Here is a 20,535-nt window from a genome sequence, read left to right as displayed (position 1 = left end):
AAATGACAGGATTCAAGCCCTGCAGAGACTACAGGAAGCAGATGTTGGTCATGGATCCCCATGAATTGTGTTTGGGCATGACTCTGTGTCTTCCATTTATGCATCCAAATTAGATTCAGGAGCGGGAAGCAAAGCTCTACATTGCCAAGCATTAGAAGAAGACGTGGTCAAAGCACAGATCTTGGTAGAAGTCACTGTCTGGTCTCAGTCCTGGTCTCGAGGTCTCTCTTGCGAAAAGCCCACTTTCCCTTCAAAGTCTTATAGGAAATCTAGATATAAAGATAAGAAGTCCAAGTGGGACTAGACCCCCACCTATACCACCACTCGAAGTCTAGCAAGAAAGTGCAAAGCATGAAGCTAAGGATTGCATGCCTGCGCTGCCACCTGAATTTGATCCAGCGCCCCAGTTGGTCGCAGCCCGCCCTGAATTTGTCAGGCTGTCTTCGGCCTGTAGTACATAGCAGCCTTCAAAGAGACCGTGCTACACATTTTCAGTGTGATTACAGCTTCCTTTGGTGCACCTTCGGTCTCCATGGAGCAACGGGGACCTACAGTCGCACTGCCATCCTGCTGGTGGGTTAGGACCCAATGCTATCTCCCCATGCGAGACCTGCTTCCAGGCCCACATTGATTCTAGTCCTGGCCTCTACACTGGCACCAGGGTCCATGGCAGTTCCTTCTATGGCGTCACCAACTCCACTGTCGTTGACTCAAGAACAAGCCCAGCAACATTCTCTGACCCCTAACTGAAATTAAGCTGCTCCAGGCCATGTCATGCTACAAGATCATAAAGTTGCAACCAGTTTTTATACAACCTAACTGTAATCAAAGGCCTCCTATATGACACTACTACTATTGGAGGTTTGAGGCTTTCTTCGTACCTGATTCTGATCCATTGCAGGAGGCCCCTACCATCTGTCAGGACACTGATGATGGTGAAGAGAGGTACAACGTATTTCCCCCTCATTATATTGATGATGTCTTGTGTTAGACTTCCAAAATGCCAGTGGGCTAGACATATCTCCTGAAACAGAGCTCACCACCAATGGTAGAAAGTGCCTTGTTTGCAGTGGCAGTGCGGAGAGTAGCTGAGGCTCTATACTTGTAACTGCGCATTATCGAGATGAAGACAAATGTGTTAGCACAATTTGCATCCTGGGAAGGTACACACATGCACTGTAGGGTATGGCCAGAGAGATCATCTTACCAACCATCCCAGAGGACGTAAAAGTCTCTCTTTGGTCCAAATGATGCATGATGGTCAAAATGTTGTTAATTATGTGCTTCGAGCTGATTCAGGGGATGTGCAATCATCCTTAATGGACATGCATGTTGGCTCAGGTTTTTTCGTGAAAAGATCGATTCAGAGCTGGCACTCTTTAAAGATGGTCACACCAGATCTAGGCCCTTGGGGCTGTTTTTACATCTAAGCAATTTCAACTATAGTACAAGAACTTTAGGGTCTGCTCCAGAGAGATAGCCCACATACAATGCAAGTCCTTCTAATAAGTACAACAGCAACGGTCCAAGCCCTTTCAAGGCTGAGGACTTGGCAACAGTCAAAATGTTCACGCCAGCAGAGGCTGCAATTATCCAACCCTTCCTCATCTGCTGCAGGAGCTGGCAAGCCATTTTAGTTTGCCCTTGAAGTTCCATGCCTGGCCAGTAGGAGGAAGAAAACAGCATTTCCTCCTTGGCTGGGGATCTATCATGTCAGACAGGTAGTCTAACAAATTGTTCAAACGTGATGCACTGTGCCTTAATTTTCTGCCTCACCCTGTCTTCCTCCTATGCCAGAGCAACTTTCGGAGGAGCACACCACAATCCCCATGCAGAAAATCATTCCTCTGTTGTTCAAAGGTGTCATTGGGTGGCTGCTAGACTCCGAGAGATATGAAGGGCGTTATTCATACTACTTTTAAGTTCCAAAGAAAGACAGAGGCATCAGATCCATCTCAGATCTCTTCCCTTTGAATGTCTGAGGAAGAAGTTGTTCAAAATACATTGGCTCTGGACCCAGGAAACTAAACTTGTAATACATGTTTTTCCATGTACACATTGGCTGTCCTACTATAGTTACCTGTGGTCAAGGGTGGACCAGAACACTTTCATTTTACTGTGATCCCTTTTGAACTTACCTTGGCCCATCAGGTGTTCACAAATATGATGACTGTGGGAGCCTCCCATTATAGGAGGTTGGGGATACATGTCTTCCTGTAACTCAATGACTGGCTGCTGAAGGTGGTCTTGCCACAGTCAGTCGTAGACCACCTCCCAATGATGGTCAAGCTCCTGACATCTTAGGGGCATTCCATCAATGAGGCAAAGTCCCAACACTGCCCCACACAGAGGATTCCCTTCAGTGAGGCTCTTCAGGACACAGTGGTGTTCAAGACCTTCCCACCGCTGCAGTAAGTTTGGAAAATTATGAATATTATCCTGATTTTTCAAGCTCAATCCTGATCTCAGTGAGGGTGGCTCTAGTGCTTCTTGGCCTGCCAGCATCATGCATTCTCCTCATCCTGGATGCCAGATGACATATGCAGGCCATGCAGTGGAACCTCAGGTTTCAGTGGCCCAGCATCGGGGCAGCCTCTCTGAATCCATCCAGATCTCACAAGAATTGGCTCAGGATCTTCTATGGTGGCAAACAGATGCCAATCTGACCACAAAAGACCAGTCTGCCTTCCCCACTGAGACTTTACGTTTGTGACAGATGTGTTACAAAAACCATGACAAAACAAAAAAAGCATTGACTAGTCAAATAAATATCAGACAACACCAGACCCATTGAATCTGCCAGTGCATAATAGGTCTATAATTTGAAACAGCTGCCTCTTCGTAGGCCCGCCACCTCTCACCAAGAGATAGAGGTGTTGACTACAACACTCAGCTGAGAGGCGCTCTTGAGGTGCATCACATTAGGGGTTCCTAATGGGTGATAGGTGTGGATGTTGTGAGTAGATCGGTGCAGAGAGAGAGAAACGTATAAAACTACCTCCTGGTGGATTTCAATTACTTTATCTTTGTCCCCAGTAGGTAGAAACTGAAAGGAAGGTGGGGTATTTTTCATCCCACAGTTTTGGTCAACATTTTATGGCCTTCAGAATCCTACATTCAGGTGTGCTGTCCTTTCCGCAAAATAATAAGCAGTACAGTCATGTCGAGTGTAGTCATGTTGACCCATACACAGACCTCCCTTTGGACACTTCCACGTACTGGTACTTCTGATGTTTATAGATTTACTAAGAAACAAACACATTTTGATTTAGAGGTGCACACTCTGAGAGTTACGCCAACACACTAACGCGAAGGGTGTCATATACTTGGTTGCATGCCTTGGTCAGAGATGAGGCCTTACGATGAATTATATCACCCAAAAGTGGGTGAGGGCTTTTGTCCTCTTGAGTACAGGACTCACAATAGGAATCTAGATAACACTAGCCCATTTGTTTCCCCTTCTCCCCATGTTTTTGGGGATTTTTAAGTATTGCCACTTTTTGTAACTGTCTTAACTGCTAAACACCCTAGGCTTTAAATATTCAGTGAAGGTGTAGTGACCTTTATATGTGTAGTTGCCACCATGTGCATTGGACAGTGCTGAAAGCATGGCACAAGGCATTCCACATGCTAAAGCGTAATAGCAACAAACATTTCTAGCTGTAAGAAGTCTTACTGGCATGTGTGACACGTTCAGCTAATCCTGGCTTTTAAGCCTACTGCACTTTAGTGATGGGGTTAACAGCAACATTTCTAGTCCCAGAATACAATGTGAAGTTGATTAAAAAGTGAGAACTAACAACGTGTGACACTTTTCATGGGGATTCATGGAGCTATGAACCTTCACGCAATAACAGCAGCTGCACCTCATGTGGCAAAGCAAAGAGTGCAGCAAAGCACTGGCATGCATGCTAAAAGTGTCAGATTTCAGGTGTTTCACAGTACAGGGTTGCAAAGTAATCTGTTGTAATTCAAAATGTTTAAAGTTCTGCAAGTTACGGCGCTGTTGGCATGTTTGATCACCCTAAAATGTCATATTATTTAAAGAGGAATATGTGAATGAACTCCCTAACCCTGCTGTGTCCAGGAGTGTGTTTCATGACCGCGTTTGAATACTGCAATTTCTTACTTTCTTAGTTCATTAATAGTCCTGTAAACCAGGAAAACCCCGGAGAGAGGGTGTGAGATTTAATGAGATATGAGAAAGATCGTGAGAGAGTCTGAGTGATTCTGCAATACAGACTTCTGTACTTAGCATATTGTGTTGTAATTCCGTTGAACATACTGCTTTGTGAAGACACTACATACCCTCCAGTGCTACTTCTTCATATTGAATGTGTGCATTATAAAAATCAATGCAAAACATTGTCTTTTGTAAACACTGGAAAACACAGTTTTGTCTGTTATGGGGTCTAAGCAGCAAAACAGACTCTGATAAAAAAAACTGATATCAACAAGTTTAAACAACACCGAGAAAGCACCTCTGAAATCCACAAAAAAGAAACACTGAAAATAGGAAAGTCTAGTTATATGGGGGATTGTGTATATCTTGTATTCTTCACACCCTGCTTACAGTTAAAGATCGACCTGCAATCTCAGTAAAATTATCAAACAATTACCACTCTTTTCTGATTTTTCAATCTATAGTTAAACACTTTGGCTGAAAATGTGTTGTTCATTCTCAATCGCATGTTTCTTTCTTATGACCTTTTGAACTGTCTATATGACAATTCAATCTTTTTTGATGCAGTGTTGCAGTGTGAGTTTAACCTTTGGTACACCCTTTAATGACACGAGTAGCAAACTCTCCGAATTATTTCATCCACAGCCCTGCAATCTTAAAACATACTGTTTTTCTTTAATGTGGAAAATGAAAACGTGATTAACAAATAAAAGGACGCAATTGTACTTAATAAATTAAGAATATTTATAATTAATAGAAGGGAAAAATGCAGCTTTACACTTCTTTGCCATAATAAAAAATATTTTTTTCCTATGAGGTGCATTTAAATTAAATGGGGTTATAATCCTCTTCTACGTCCACCTGCATGCCAAGAAGCAAACATTTGCTTTTATTTAAATTATATACTAAGGTTAATTTTTTATTTAAATTTTAATTTCATGCATATAGCCGCCATATGTAGACAGTGGCATGTTTTGTTCTTCTTTTTATTTTGTGGCATAAGGTTGGGAAAACATACAAACATATAATCACCATCACACCAGCTTCCCAAGGACAGCTCTACTGGCTTTGCCAATGATTGTTTTATATGTTGTGCACATTACAATCAGCATTGATATTGCTATTGTCAGCCCTCATGTTGACCATCAAACCTGTTGGCTTTGCCAATGCTTGTTAAGCCTACTTTTTTGTCTTGTGAATGCTACATTTATTAATAATTGTACCAAATTTGAATTGTAATATTACTAGATGAGAATATTTTTGTTTGTTAATAGTTTTTAACGCAGCCTACATTTTAACTAATCCCTTTTTCCATTCATTTTAGGTAGGGGCAGCAGCAGGTATGCATTGGTCATTTATTTGAATTTTTATGGGCACTCTCCAGTTAATTATGCAGTATACAAGGCAGTACGTGGGCTGCTTTTTAATTAGTCATATACCACTCTCAACATAATAAGGTGAGTGTTAGCATTCATTTACAGGGAGTGCAGAATTATTAGGCAAATGAGTATTTTGACCACATCATCCTCTTTATGCATGTTGTCTTACTCCAAGCTGTATAGGCTCGAAAGCCTACTACCAATTAAGCATATTAGGTGATGTGCATCTCTGTAATGAGAAGGGGTGTGGTCTAATGACATCAACACCCTATATCAGGTGTGCATAATTATTAGGCAACTTCCTTTCCTTTGGCAAAATGGGTCAAAAGAAGGACTTGACAGGCTCAGAAAAGTCAAAAATAGTGAGATATCTTGCAGAGGGATGCAGCACTCTTAAAATTGCAAAGCTTCTGAAGCGTGATCATCGAACAATCAAGCGTTTCATTCAAAATAGTCAACAGGGTCGCAAGAAGCGTGTGAAAAAACCAAGGCGAAAATAACTGCCCATAAACTGAGAAAAGTTAAGCGTGCAGCTGCCACGATGCCACTTGCCACCAGTTTGGCCATATTTCAGAGCTGCAACATCACTGGAGTGCCCAAAAGCACAAGGTGTGCAATACTCAGAGACATGGCCAAGGTAAGAAAGGCTGAAAGACGACCACCACTGAACAAGACACACAAGCTGAAACGTCAAGACTGGGCCAAGAAATATCTCAAGACTGATTTTTCTAAGGTTTTATGGACTGATGAAATGAGAGTGAGTCTTGATGGGCCAGATGGATGGGCCCGTGGCTGGATTGGTAAAGGGCAGAGAGCTCCAGTCCGACTCAGACGCCAGCAAGGTGGAGGTGGAGTACTGGTTTGGGCTGGTATCATCAAAGATGAGCTTGTGGGGCCTTTTCGGGTTGAGGATGGAGTCAAGCTCAACTCCCAGTCCTACTGCCAGTTCCTGGAAGACACCTTCTTCAAGCAGTGGTACAGGAAGAAGTCTGCATCCTTCAAGAAAAACATGATTTTCATGCAGGACAATGCTCCATCACACGCGTCCAAGTACTCCACAGCGTGGCTGGCAAGAAAGGGTATAAAAGAAGGAAATCTAATGACATGGCCTCCTTGTTCACCTGATCTGAACCCCATTGAGAACCTGTGGTCCATCATCAAATGTGAGATTTACAAGGAGGGAAAACAGTACACCTCTCTGAACAGTGTCTGGGAGGCTGTGGTTGCTGCTGCACGCAATGTTGATGGTGAACAGATCAAAACACTGACAGAATCCATGGATGGCAGGCTTTTGAGTGTCCTTGCAAAGAAAGGTGGCTATATTGGTCACTGATTTTTTTTTGTTTTGTTTTTGAATGTCAGAAATGTATATTTGTGAATGTTGAGATGTTATATTGGTTTCACTGGTAATAATAAATAATTGAAATGGGTATATATTTTTTTTTGTTGAGTTGCCTAATAATTATGCACAGTAATAGTCACCTGCACACACAGATATCCCCCTAACATAGCTAAAACTAAAAACAAACTAAAAACTACTTCCAAAAATATTCAGCTTTGATATTAATGAGTTTTTTGGGTTCATTGAGAACATGGTTGTTGTTCAATAATAAAATTAATCCTCAAAAATACAACTTGCCTAATAATTCTGCACTCCCTGTATTACTGACGAGATGCATTTAATATGAGGTTTCATTACCCAACAATTAACATGGGTCCGATTCTCAAAGCTTTCAAGGAGATGCAGGCGGGACCTACTCCTGGAAATTCATGAGTAGGCCACCTACTCACTGAAAAAGCTTTATGAAATGAGACCATTGTTTTTTAAAATATTTTAATCATAACTAACTGATGAATTCAGAAAACTGCAAAAAGCCTGTCTGTAAAAGAACACTTTTCAGTCAGAGGTTATTTTTGTGAAACAAAATGCAGATTAATAGCCGGGTATCATGGCACTTGATTCAGTGGCCTAATAATAGATAGAAGACCCCTGGATATGTACACGTTTAAAAGAGGCAATAATAGCACCCAAAGGGAGACATTGTCTTCAGCTTTTTAACACATCATAGAGCAGCGGAGGCTCCTCTGCTATGGCTGAGGAGCAGCGGCCCCCGCCAGCAGCAGCAGCTGCAAAACATTTACAATAAAACCATAATAAGCTATGTTTATTAGGGTTTTATTGTAAAAGGGGTGGGGCCACGGGCGATGACAGGGACGGAGTACGCATGTATGTTTGGCCGTCCGTCTCGGGCCAGCCAAACACACATGCGCACTGAGCTGTCTCCAAACCGGCACTGTGTTGCTAGGTTGGAGTGGGCAGGCAGAGGCTTCCACTCTGCTTCGGAGCGCTAAGCCAGGGCACTCCGCCCAATCCTAATGCCAGCAGCATGAAAGCAGCATTAGGATTGGCTACATGGCAGCTTGGGAGCCGGTGCCTGCATTGAGGACAATGGAGCAGAGCAGTGAGGCTTGGAGAGGAAGGTTCTTTTTAGAAAAATTATTTATTTATTTATTTTGTCATTTACCCCCTCCCCTGCCACGCTCTGTGCCGCCTTGTCCCTTTTCCCCCACTGTCATAGAGGCGAGTGTAACTGAACAGAGGACCCGCCCCAGAATTGCTTCACAGGTCTCTTGAATATGACCTGTCTGATGTACCTAAAGTGCAATAGCCTGGAAGAGACATGGCTACTGTACTAGAATGGCTGATGTATTCCGTCACACGACATAATATACTGAGAAAATCAATGAACTACATAACTGTAATGTAAGATGTTACTTCAATAATTGGTTTCTCATGGTTAGTTTCCAAACTTCGCATCACCAGAGGACTCCTTGTCATTGTTGACTCTATATTCTAGTTCGGGTTTTCTTCCTAAAGAAATCACTGTAATCTTGAACTTCAGTTTATCTGCTTCAATTGAAGTGCACCTGTAATTCACCACATAGATGAATTACAGTGTAGGGTTTCCAATTGTTTCCTAAATGGCTTGGAGTATATGGGTCTCCCTAGGATCAGTGCTTTAAGTGGGCAGGTACTGTACTTCTTTAATTCGAAAGGGAGAGTACCTTCTCAGCACTGCTGCAGTTCATCTAATGGGAGAGTACGGACACTTTTCCAAAGCAAACAGTTACTCTAAATAGTCAGTAGCTGCACTTCTAAATCTCCATTTAAACCACTGCCTAGAATTCACATACCTGAGGGATTTTATTGTTTGTAGAGTCATATTTTAATTACATATAGAATCTCCCATTTATCCAAGTGCTTCAGTGATCCAGAAAAAAAGGAGCAAGTGTTGGTACTTTGAGCATGAAGTTAAGTCACTGAAAAATAACAGGGATAACTCCTTTTCGAATAAAAAATTATATATATTGACAGGAAATGTGGATGATAGGGATACATCAACGAGATAACTTTTCCCGGAAAATAAAGTCTCATCGAAAATGTGATTGATGTCATGCAACTTTTCTTTCTTTCAGCCACAGGAGACGGAGACCAGATCATGTGTTACTGCCCGTGCTTCCATGTGGTTCTTTTAATGAGACAGGTACGGATTCTGTTTTTTTTGTATTTGCATACTTCAGAACAATGCTGCACAAAGGTCCTAGAGAGACAAAGCATTTGAGGTCAATACATTCACAATTCAATTTAAAACAGCATTTCTATATCTGTCCCAAGTACTTTATTCAGTTTTTCTACCTATCCTTCTTAACGTCATTGCTCTAATTGTTACTTGAAATTTGTTGTGTCTTTAGGGGTTTCTTCAAATATGAGGTTTTTGTTCTGAAGAGAGTAATATACATGGGATAGAGTAACACTACTATAAGGCTACAGAGAAGTTCCATCACCGCATAGAGGGACGAGAATGAAGGCCAAGTCCCTTTTTTAAGGTGTTATGGAAATCTGAGGTGACTTACAATATCCTTTTAATGTAGAGCAGAGGGTATTTTATTCCTTCTAATACATGGTCACATCATCATCCTTCCCACAAAACCCATTAGCCCTTGCTGTCTTGCTCTTTCATATGAAAGAGACAGGATGGTTGCCGATATGAAAAATTAAAGTATAATCTGTAGTGGGAAATGAAACACACTAAAATCAGGTAGTAATTTATTGCAAAAAGATACTCAAATCGGTTTACTGTAAACCACATTAAAAACTGCTGTAAATCAGAATGTGTAGAAACATGCAGAGAGATTGTCTCTTGTAGTTAACTATGTGGTGCAAAAAAATATTGCCGTAAATAGCTCCTTTCTGCAGCTGCAATTACGTGCTGTGACCTGCCTTTCACCTTGGGTCTTAAAGCAGGCCTTATCATATCACATCTCATCTACTCTACTGTAATATGTTATTGCAGTTGAGTGGCTAGGTCAACTCGCTAATATAGGCTTAATAAGGAAATCTGAGTCTTGCTTTTATACAAGGATTGCAGTGTTCCAGGCACTATATGCAACATATTCAATGTTTATAGGTGGATTTTCAAGCATCATGCTTTAGATATGAAACAGAAGCTGGCAGGTAAGTGAAAGTTCTACTCTATATGTTTAGTGCTCAGAAATTCAAAGATCGAAAAATATTGATTTATTTGATTTTTAGCCGTTTTGTTTCACTCCCTGTGAGAAATTGGGTTATTGGTTGACTGGGGAGTGAGCCCTGGTCAAGCAACAACCACAGTCCCTTGCAGTGTGAACCACAAAAAGTCACTAATTTAACCTGTGCTTAACACAGTGAAAACACGACACAATAAAGATCCCAAACCAATTTAGAAAAATAGAGAACATTTTTAGAAATTATTTGTCACCAGATTTTTAAAGTTTTAAGTGTAAAATAGCACTTACAAATGAAAAGCGCCGACCGCAGACATCTGGTCGCGCTAGACTAGGACAAAGTCAAATGTTAAGGTTGACCGCTATGGAGCGCGGGTCGGATGTATACAAAGTGGATTGGGCCCAGTCAGAGCTTACCTTCGGACTTAACAAATGTTTGAAAAAAAAAGTGTCTGAGAAGGTAGAAGCTCAAGGAGGCAAGGCTGCAGGAGCGTCCATGGAGGAAGCGTCGTCGTCGGGTAGCCGTGGAGCGAAGCCGCGGTGAAACGTTTACCTTCGGACTTAGACGTCGGGATGGAAGTCAAAAATTTCCGGCAGGACAAAACAGGAAGCTGTAGCCGAAGGCAGTTCCACAGGGTCAGATATCTCTTTTGCGAGGAGCTACTGAAAAGGATTTGCTGCTGAGGAGAAAAACGTGGCGGGAGAAGCTGCAAAGTCAATCTGACCGGCAATGCACCTTAGGGGACAGGTGAGCATGTTGTTCCCGGTCTCCTCCTGGTTCTTAGATGACATTTGAACCAAATTATGTTGTCCTCATGTTTGAAAATTGGTCCTCTGGGCACCTCTAACACCACAACCAAGGGCCCAGGAGGGCAGGCTTAAGATAGTGGGAACCTGTTATGTCCCTGTTGCTCAGAACAGGAAACCAGCTAAACTAGCCCATGGAGTCACTTCTTAAGTCCTGAGTGCAGGTGGTGATGCAGGGCTCTACAGCAGGACTTGCCTCTGAAGGTTCCAAGCAGGCTCCAGGCAGCAAAGCAGTCCTTCCAGGTACAGCAGCAGTCTGGCAGAGTGCAAAGCAGGTCACAGCAGCAGGCAGTCCTCAGAGTCCTTCCGAAAGGTCCAGTAGTGAACTGAGGAGTAGGTCTGAGAGTCTTATTTTTATACCCTGTTGCCCTGCTCCTAGAAGTTGGGTGAAGTTTCCAGAAGAGTTCTCTAAAGTTCCAGGAATTTCCTGCTTCTCCAGCCCTGGGTCCTAGCTGGTTGCACTGACAATGCAGTGTTGTTAAGCCTATTGTGCGGCAGCAGTACTCAGCCCACTCGGATGTGAGTGGGGCTGTGCTGAGGTCCGCCCCCAAATCCTGCCAGTAGAAAGGCCTTTCAGGCCTTGCTAATCCCACTATTGTGTGACTGTCTGGGTTGCATCCACAAAGCCACAGCTGACAGTTACATACAGTCATGTGACCTAAGGCAGGCTGCATGCACATATGGCTAAGGGCAGGAAAATGCCAGGTTCCTAAAAGTGGTATTCTCAAACTTGTAGTGATAAATCTGACTTTCACATTCAAGAGAGTTTATCATTACAAGTTCATAGATACCAAACATGACATATCTCCCACCTGTGGTTATTATTTTAGTAAGTAATTCCCAATGTTACTCTATGAGAGGGGTAGGCCTCTCGGTAGTGGGACAACAAATTTGGCAGTTTTTCACTACTAGGACATGTAAAACTAAAAAGTACGCGTCCTACCTTTTCATTACACAGCACTCTGTCCTATGGGCTACGTAGGGCCTACCTCAGGGGTGAATTATATATAATTACAGGGGAGTTTAAGGCTTGGCAAGGGGTTTTAAATACCAAGTCAACATGGCAGTGGGGCACTCCCTTCAGGCTGCAATCGCAGGCCTGAGACAAGTTTTAAGGTGCAAATTAATTGGGTGGCATAATAGGTGCTGCAGGCCCACTGGTAGCGTTTAATTTCAGGCCCTGGGTATATGTTATACACTCTACAAGGGACTTACATGTAAATTAAATATGCCAATCAGGTATATGCCAGTCAAGCTATGTTTTAGGAAGAGAGCATAAGCACATAAGCACTGGTTAGCAGTGGTAAAGTGCACAGAGTCCTAAGGCCAACAAGCAGAAATCCAGTAAAAAGTAGGAGGAGGAAGCCAAAATATTTGGGGGTGACCCTGTAAACATAGTCATTTCCAACACTTCCACTATCTCCTCCTGACATCCTGAAACCCTTGCCATCAACAAAGAACTTGCTTTTCAAATCATTCATAAACCTGGCCTCCTTAATTTCTTTGACTGCCAGGACACCAGCCGAGTTTCAGTTATTTGGGGGTGTGGCTGAATGATGAACGACTAAGTGAGCTCTGCTGACTGGGGCGGACTGTTTTTGAATCCCCGTCCTGCATCTTAATTTAAGCCACCTGCCAATACATCTTTGAGTGCCGCCACCTCTGCAGCATCACTGGCCAACCCGATTGGGCTTGTGGGGCCAACAGCAGTAGTGAACTCTGGAAAAGGCCCTCCCGCCTTGCAGCCCAGGTACCAGTAGGTGTGAGCGTGGCAGAGTTGAACCAGGAAGCTCGTCCTGCATTTCCTCACTAATCTCCTGCCACAATCTGTGCCTCAAATCTGGCATACAGCACCTGAGGCACAGTGCGGAGACAGCCGGCGGCTCTGCCTAGCCCGGGGCAGGCTCCAGCACCACCCACATACAGCGACTCCCTACCCTCCAGGGGCCGCATCAGCAAGGAGCTCCCACTAATTGAGATTCCAGAGGGGACTGGGGCCTACCTTTGCACTTGTGGTCCAGAGACACCTCACCATACCTGAGGTTTGATTATTACCTAGCAGAGCCCCCAGGTTGTCTCGGACTCCGCTGGGCAGTGGCACGGGCAGGGACGTGTAGACTGGAGGACCTTGACCTCTGTCCTAGCACCTGCATCCTGCAGAATACGGTGATGTGACACCCTTATACAGGGCGAAGAGCTGTGAGTGATCTGCTGGCGGTACTGTTTGCCCCCCCGCTTCTTGAAAAAGAAGCTCTTCAATAATATGAAGATGCGGGGACTTGCCTGATCCTCATCGCCCTACAAAATGGTTGCCTGCAGTCCACGCTTCGGTGAGTGATACATCAGTGGACTGTGCCACTGTTGTGTGATCTGCTCTGTGCTGTGCCGGACTCTGCTGTGTGACTTTTTGATTGCAACAAAGTCTGGACACAGTGGCACCTGATGCCCTGATTTGTACCCTTTAAACATTGCTCACTTGTATGTGATCCTCCTGCAGCTGTGCTGTGGCCCCCGTGCCATCTCCTCTCTGGGCAAGGACTACTCTGTGTGTCTGAGCTGTGGATGCTGCGCTGTCCTCTCTCGGAGCACGCACAAGAGAGGTGTACTGCGCAGGATGTTGTTGCCCTCACCAAGCCATGACAGCCTTACCCTCATTGAACAGAGGTAACTCATCCACATGCCTGAGCCCTCAAGTAGTGTCTGTGCTGTTCAGTATTCAAATATGGGTAAATTGGATGATCGTCAAGCGCGTTTAAACTTTGCTTCCCGGAGGAAGGCCAAGCAGATGCACTCAGGACCCTTCATCATAGAACAGTTGAGCTCCATGGCTGCTGGTAACTCCCTTACATCTAGCAATGTCTGTTCCTTACTGCTACAGATGAAATCCAGTGACACGTTCATAGATTCCAAGATTGACTCTTCAACCCACAAAATGGATTTAATGAGCAACCGTCTGGATAAGCAGCATTCACGTATTGACAGGGCTGAGCAGCACATCTCAGATATGGAGGACATCAAAAGTATACTACCATTGTAAAAGACCTGCAGGTAGAACTTTGCCAGGTCAAACTTAAAAATGAGGACTTGGAGGCTCGCTCTGTAGGAGCAACATTAGGGTTGTGGGCATTGCCGAGACCACATCTATCGGCAGCATAAAAGAATACATTGAAAAACTTATCCTGTCACTTTTTGGTCCAGATATATTTTCCAGTATGTTCATTATTTAACAAACGCATCGATCCCTCACACCCAGACCGATTCCAGGAGGCTCTCCGCGACCAATCATTGCTAAGTTCCTCAATTATCGCAATCGCGACTCCTTGTTGCAGTTGGCCAGGGAGGCCAGGACATCCAATATGAAGGTGTGAACATTTCTTTCTTCTCCTACTTTACTAAAGTGTGCAGGACGCTTGGAAAAAAATTCTTCCTGTGGAAAAAAGCTTCAGGAACAGGAGTTCAAATACTCTATTTTATACCCTACACACCTCCATTTTATTTGGTAAGGGAAACTTCATGGGCCATATGTATCAAAGGGTTTTGCCCATTCTGTGTCAATGAGAAAATGTGTTCATACATATGGCCCCATATTTTTTCAGATCCCAAAGATGCTTTGTTCCTTATAGAAAAAAAGTGCTGCACAAAGGCTTGTCCTCCCCGAGAGGTGAAGCTACATCTTGCTGAATTATGGAGGATGTTGAAGGAGACTTATGTTTTTTCCCTCTGTTATGTGATTGCCTAGATGCTGTTGATGTTTGCAAATGCTGATTGATGATAGGATGGTTCTGATGTTATGCGCTACAAAGCTCATGAGTACTTTGATTCATATGTTTTATTAATATTGCAATCACATTTACCATTCCTTAAAGAATTTTGCAACTGCTGATTAGTCCTATCTGAGATAATTGCATGTAATGGCAGGTATCTGCCATAAGCTTAGGCTGCCCCCATCTACAGGATTGCTCCTTTTTGCTTTATGGATCTGGTGATCATGGTTGATTTTAGTTTTTTATGTTTTTTGGTTTACTTAGGTTGAAGATTGTTCAAATAGGGATTATGGTGACTCAGCTGGGTGATTGGGTCCTGGCGTGGGAGGGAGGAGGTTTCCGTCAGGTTTATCCACTGCAGACACTACATCATCTTGTGCTATCCGCCCCGTAATTTTATGCTTCACTCCACCATTGTAGATCCAACATTTCAATCACATGGTTTTGACTAATGCTTCCTCCTCCCTGCCCTGCTTCCTATGTCTGGCTACCTGGAACGTTTGTGAGCTTAATAACCCTCATAAATTTCATCAGGTTTTACAAGACATGTCCTGCCGGGCAGTGGATGTTTTATTGCTGCAAGAAACCCATCTCCCGCCAGGCTACTCCTGTCCTGCTAGTTCAGCATGGGCCACTCACACATATTTCTCTTCATATTCCACTTACTTCCGTGGTGTATCTATTTTCATTAATAGAAATGTGCGCTTTCACCTCCTCCGCTCTCTCCTAGACCCGAAAGGTTGCTATTCCATCCTGAAGGGCCTCTTTAACTAGGTTCCTATTACTTTGAGCAATGCTTACAGCCCCAACACTGATAACCTGTACTTCTTTGACAAGGTGCTTCAGCTTAGTGAAGAATTTGACCCTCGCACCCTCTTTGGGGAGGTGACCATAACCTTGTCCTTGATGTTGAACGAGACTGCACCGGTTGGAAGGCATGGATGCTGACAAGTGCCTGCACGGTGCTGCTCTAGCTCATGGGGCAGCATGATCTGGTGGATAAATGGAGCGCATGATTCCCTGTAAAAGAAAATACATGTTCCACTCCTCAGTTCACAACTCCTCTCGGATCGATTTCTGGCTTGGTTCTCGAGATGTCCTGGGCTGGTTTTGAGAAATTGTCCACCTCCCTAGAATATTTTCAGATCACTCTCCTGTGATTTTAGCCCTGGAGTTGCCTAATTACTAATGACAAACACCTCTTTGGCGACTCAGTCCTAAAAATTTCCTAGATGGGATGTTTAAAGAAGAAATTCAGCAGGCGATACAATCATACATTGAGCTAAATAAGAGTTCAATTGCCTCTGTGGCAGTCCTCTGGGCAAAGGCAATGGTATACTCCAGTCAATCTGCTTCCGCCTCACTCAATTGGAGTGGGATCTGAGAACCTTAGAATGCCATTATGATGCCTCATATGACAAGTCGGAGTTGCCCCTTGTTAATATTAAACTGGCTGAGTTTTGTGAAGAGGCGGACAGGGAATTTAAGTTCCTCATCAAGTATAGCCAATCCAGGAAGTATGGGGAAGGAGACAGATCGGGTCATATGTTGGCCACCTCTCTGAAAATCAAATGGGCATCTGACTGCATCACTCAACTTCATACCCCTGAGGGTAAGGATGTACACACTCCTGCTGATATCCTAACAAGTTTTTCAGACTTTTATGCCTTTCTTTATTCTATCACTTTTGACGTTGCTCCTGCTAAAATCCATCACTATCTGGATAAGTTAGCACTGGCTTGGTTGGATGATAATGTATGCGACCAACTATGCCATCCTTTTACAGCACAGGAGTTACTCTCCGTGATTATACAATTGAAAAATAGTAGTGCCCCTGGCAGTGACGGCCTTCCAGCCGAATTCTATAAAGCTTCGGTGGAGGAACTCTTTCCTCTTTTGTTGGCTGTTTATGAGGAGACTGTTGTGGAGGTACGTCTCCCTCAGACACAGAGAGAAGCCATTGTTATTACATTACTTAAATGTGGAAAACCCCTTGAGGAGTATGGTGCCACTCTCATTCATCATTTTCGATAGTTAGATATTGACCAATGCCCTCACCAACCAGTTGCTGAATGTCCTACCTTCCTTCGTCAGACCTGACCAGTCAGGTTTTATACCTGGCAGGCCTACTGCAGATAATTTATGATCCCTTTTTGCACTTACACACCAGCTTTATCTGACCTTGCCAGTAGTTGCTATCTTTTTAGACACAACTAAGGCTTTTGACATGGTGGAATGGAATTTTATGTTCACCATACTGGAAAGAATGAGTCTTGGTAGGTCTTTGCTGTGGTGGATATATTGAATTTACACGACCTGGTGGCCCGCGTAGGAGCCATTGGTGGGCTATCATTGGCCATTCCCATTAGGGTGTGGCACACGGCAGGGCTGTTCCCAATTTTATTTGCTCTTACCATGGAGCCTTTAGCTTGCCTCCTTCTGCAATATCACCAAAGGCAGGTGGTTAATTTAGGATTTTAGTACACACTGCTATCTATGTACGCAGATGACTCACTTCTCGTTGTGCAGTAGAAGAGAGCCTAAAGCCTATTATCCGATAAATCATAAATAATGGAGGCAAATTTGGGTTTCAAATCAATTGGTCAAAATCAATTATAGTTCCGCTCACCCATGCTGCCACCACCCCTGCACTCAATTTTCCCCTCCAACTACAAACTGAGCCCATAAGATACTTGGAAATTTGTTACTATGCAGATCCCCAACTTGTTTGGCAGGAGTATTATGGGAAGAACATGTCCAACCTTTCTACCTGGGTAGATCGATGGGTTAAACTCCCACTCTTGATAGCTGGGCGAATAGCAATTAGCACAATGATGGTGCTCCTGAAATTGTTCTACATGTTTCAGAACATCCCGTTTCCCTTAGTAAGGACTTTTTTTGCCCAGCTTAATACTCTTATGATAAAGCTGGTGTGGGCAGGCGTCAAGCCAGAATAAATTGGTCATACCTTCAACTTCCCTATGAACAGGGAGGACTTGCAGCACCACACTTTGAAGTATGTTACTATGTTGCTCAGATTCAATTAATTCACCACTGGTTCCATAATAGCAGGAAAGCCATACATATAGTCATACAGAAGGGAGTCATACACCCCCTCCCTCTTCCTTCGGCTCCCTTTTCATTTCTCTCTACGCTCTCCTGTGACATACACACAGTGCACTGTTCTTGTTGGGCATTATCCAGGCTTGCCTCCTTCTGTGACACCAAGTGCTAGTACTCGCCACTTATTCCCATACAACATTATTATCCATTGCAACTTGATCACCCATACTTTTAAATAATTCCAGGAATTTTTTTGAGATACCCCTCCATCCCTTATGGACACTCTGATGTATGGCAAAGTAAGTTATGCTGCTCAGCGGGCTTGGCCATCCTTCCCGCTGAACCTCAGGAATGGCTACTCCTGTCTATCCTGCTTGCAGCCCCACACCCTATAGATTAGTCTCCCTTTTATACACCACGGTTATGTCCTAGATTGGTGCACCACTCACTCGAACAAGAGAAGCATGGTCCTAGGATTTGGGAATGGACATTACTGATGACATTTGGACATATTGCTACCAGCACTCAAAATATGTCATTCCCCAATAGCAGCTACTATTTCACTAGTTAAATTTTTCTGAATGGGATATACCTTTCCTTTAAGTTTGTCTCCAAGAACTCTCTATACTGTGATGCTAGTTGTCAGAGATGTGGTGCACGGAAAGCAGGTTATTTACATATGGCATGGTGTTGTCCCGCAGTAGCTGCTTTCTGGGCTTGAGGTATGGCAGTGCTAGATGAGATGACAGAGCGCATGTTTCCCATTACTCCTCATATCGTGGTATTAGGGTATGTAAAACTGTCTCGAATGGGTACCCTCAGTTACTTGCTACTGCAATACTGCTGCCAAAGCAGCAAATGGCCATGGTGTGGGGAAGGCGTAAAGCTCCTTGATTTATGCTGATACCCTGCCTGCAGCAGCCTGACCAAGCGACTTCTAGGAACCCCTGCACGCATATTTACGCTCGTTCACCACAGTGTAATACTTCTCCTTTGCCAATAGACAATGATAAAAGGATCAATGGGTTTCATTTGGGCTAATTGATTGGTTATGTTGGCCCTACTGGACAGAGGGTAATGTTATTGGCATCATGTACTATCCTCATTTGGGATGCTTGGGGGTAGGGTTGGCATAGGTTGGCTTTGTGTAACTTTCTGTATGTCGTACACCGCAGCTAATGTGATTATAAATATCTCAATGCTTGTGATGTGTATGCCCATATTGCATATGAATTGTCTGATCTCTACCTGTATTTTTTTGTTCCAAAACTACATAAATAAAATGTGGAAAAAAACGTTTCAGATATTGGAATTTACAAAGACCCATCTTAGCCTTCCGCCCTTGCATACTACCAAAGCTTCAATTATCCCTCTTGTGGTGAGTAAAGTAGATTACTGCAAAGGTCTCCTATTGTAACTTCCCAAGTACTACTTCGTTACTCCTGACAACATAATCAAGTTTACCTTTTACCATCAGACCCATCTTTAACTTCCAAGGACAAACACCACTTTCTACAGACACGAAGCCAGATGGCTCACTGCCAAATACAGAGGCCAATACAAGTCCATACATTTATATTTATATATTTATATTGTATTTTCTTTGTTTTTTAGCAGAAGCATTCAGCAAGATGTCATTGGTGTTGTCATATGTGATATCATCAGTGATGTTGTTAGTGATGTAATTTGACACGAGAACACTGATATCATATGGCATGTCATGAGCCGAGCATGGTGAGGGTATGGGTAATGGTGTGCATAGCATCATATAACTGTCAAATATCTGAGGTTTTCAGGTTTTGCTATCAAACCACCATATTAGTTTAATTGAGTTTTTTTCATCAATTTTCTGAAGTTTTCTTTTCAATGTCAAAGGGTTGTGATCTTCCTTGACCATAATTTTTCCTAAACTGTGTTTTTTAAAATATAAGGACATACTGTATCCAGCTTAGCATTATTTTATTTTTGTCCATTGTATACCTATTTTGAGTATCAACTACAAGTCAATAAACTAAGCCAGCATGAAACCTGAAGCACTCATTTTCGTCTTTCAGACTGCTTGTGAATTTAATCTACTTGTTTGGCCTTTTCTTCTCTTTTTGCCTATCTTCCAACTGGTTCTAGTCAAAAGGTTTTCTAAAATTCTTTTGTTCTTTTTATGCAGAAAAGCCATATAATTTACATCCTAGTCTTTTTTTACTTTACTCTCCCATCACATGTCTGCATGCTAACAGCAATCAAAGTCATCCACCCTTCACTTGCTTTACAAAGATCCTATATGGCAGTCAGCTTTCATGTTCGTTCTTTTCTTCCATCTTAATAATGTAGTCCCGCCAGGTTCATATCTGGGTGGAGGATGGCCATTGGTACACTGTCTTTACAGCATTTAATGGGCCTGTGGTAGTGATACTGATTTGATATCTCCAAATGTGGAAGTGGGTTAGTAGGAGGAAAGACCTTTAAATAGCATGGCTATTATCTTTATAAGACGACAAGGCAGTGTTTCAGCCACTTCATGTGAAGAGAATGTACATAGTTGGACATAGCCTTGGATTGGTGAGGTTTATCATCATAGGACGACTACTACCCTAGTGTTTACTAAATACGTATAAGCTATTATCACTCTTTGTAGCTTTGGCTGACAGCGTATACCTGGTTGCGTTTGCTTGTGCACATTACTTTTGTGGATTCTTTGTGGGGTGGCCATGATTTTCTCTCGAGCCTCTAGTGATTTATTCTGGTTTATCATGGTGCGCTTTGGTAGTGTGTACTGCTCTCATTGTCTTAATATGGT

The 20,535-nt window shown here is 43.1% G+C and overlaps 1 protein-coding gene across 1 annotated transcript in view; it reads left to right on the top strand.

Moving 5' to 3' along the window:
- Positions 1-20,535, top strand: part of LOC138295758 (N(4)-(Beta-N-acetylglucosaminyl)-L-asparaginase-like) — a 307,883-nt gene that overhangs the window by 249,593 nt on the left and 37,755 nt on the right. The window contains exons 7-8 of the mRNA XM_069234263.1: positions 5,508-5,523; positions 9,040-9,107. Of these exons, the coding sequence (XP_069090364.1) occupies positions 5,508-5,523; positions 9,040-9,107 (84 nt within the window). The remainder of the gene's footprint in view (positions 1-5,507; positions 5,524-9,039; positions 9,108-20,535) is intronic.

The sequence above is a fragment of the Pleurodeles waltl genome, chromosome 5, assembly GCF_031143425.1.
Source record: "Pleurodeles waltl isolate 20211129_DDA chromosome 5, aPleWal1.hap1.20221129, whole genome shotgun sequence".
NCBI classification, from domain to species: Eukaryota; Metazoa; Chordata; class Amphibia; order Caudata; family Salamandridae; genus Pleurodeles; species Pleurodeles waltl.
Note: the sequence above shows the minus strand (reverse complement) of the source record. Positions and strands in the feature narration are given on the sequence as shown.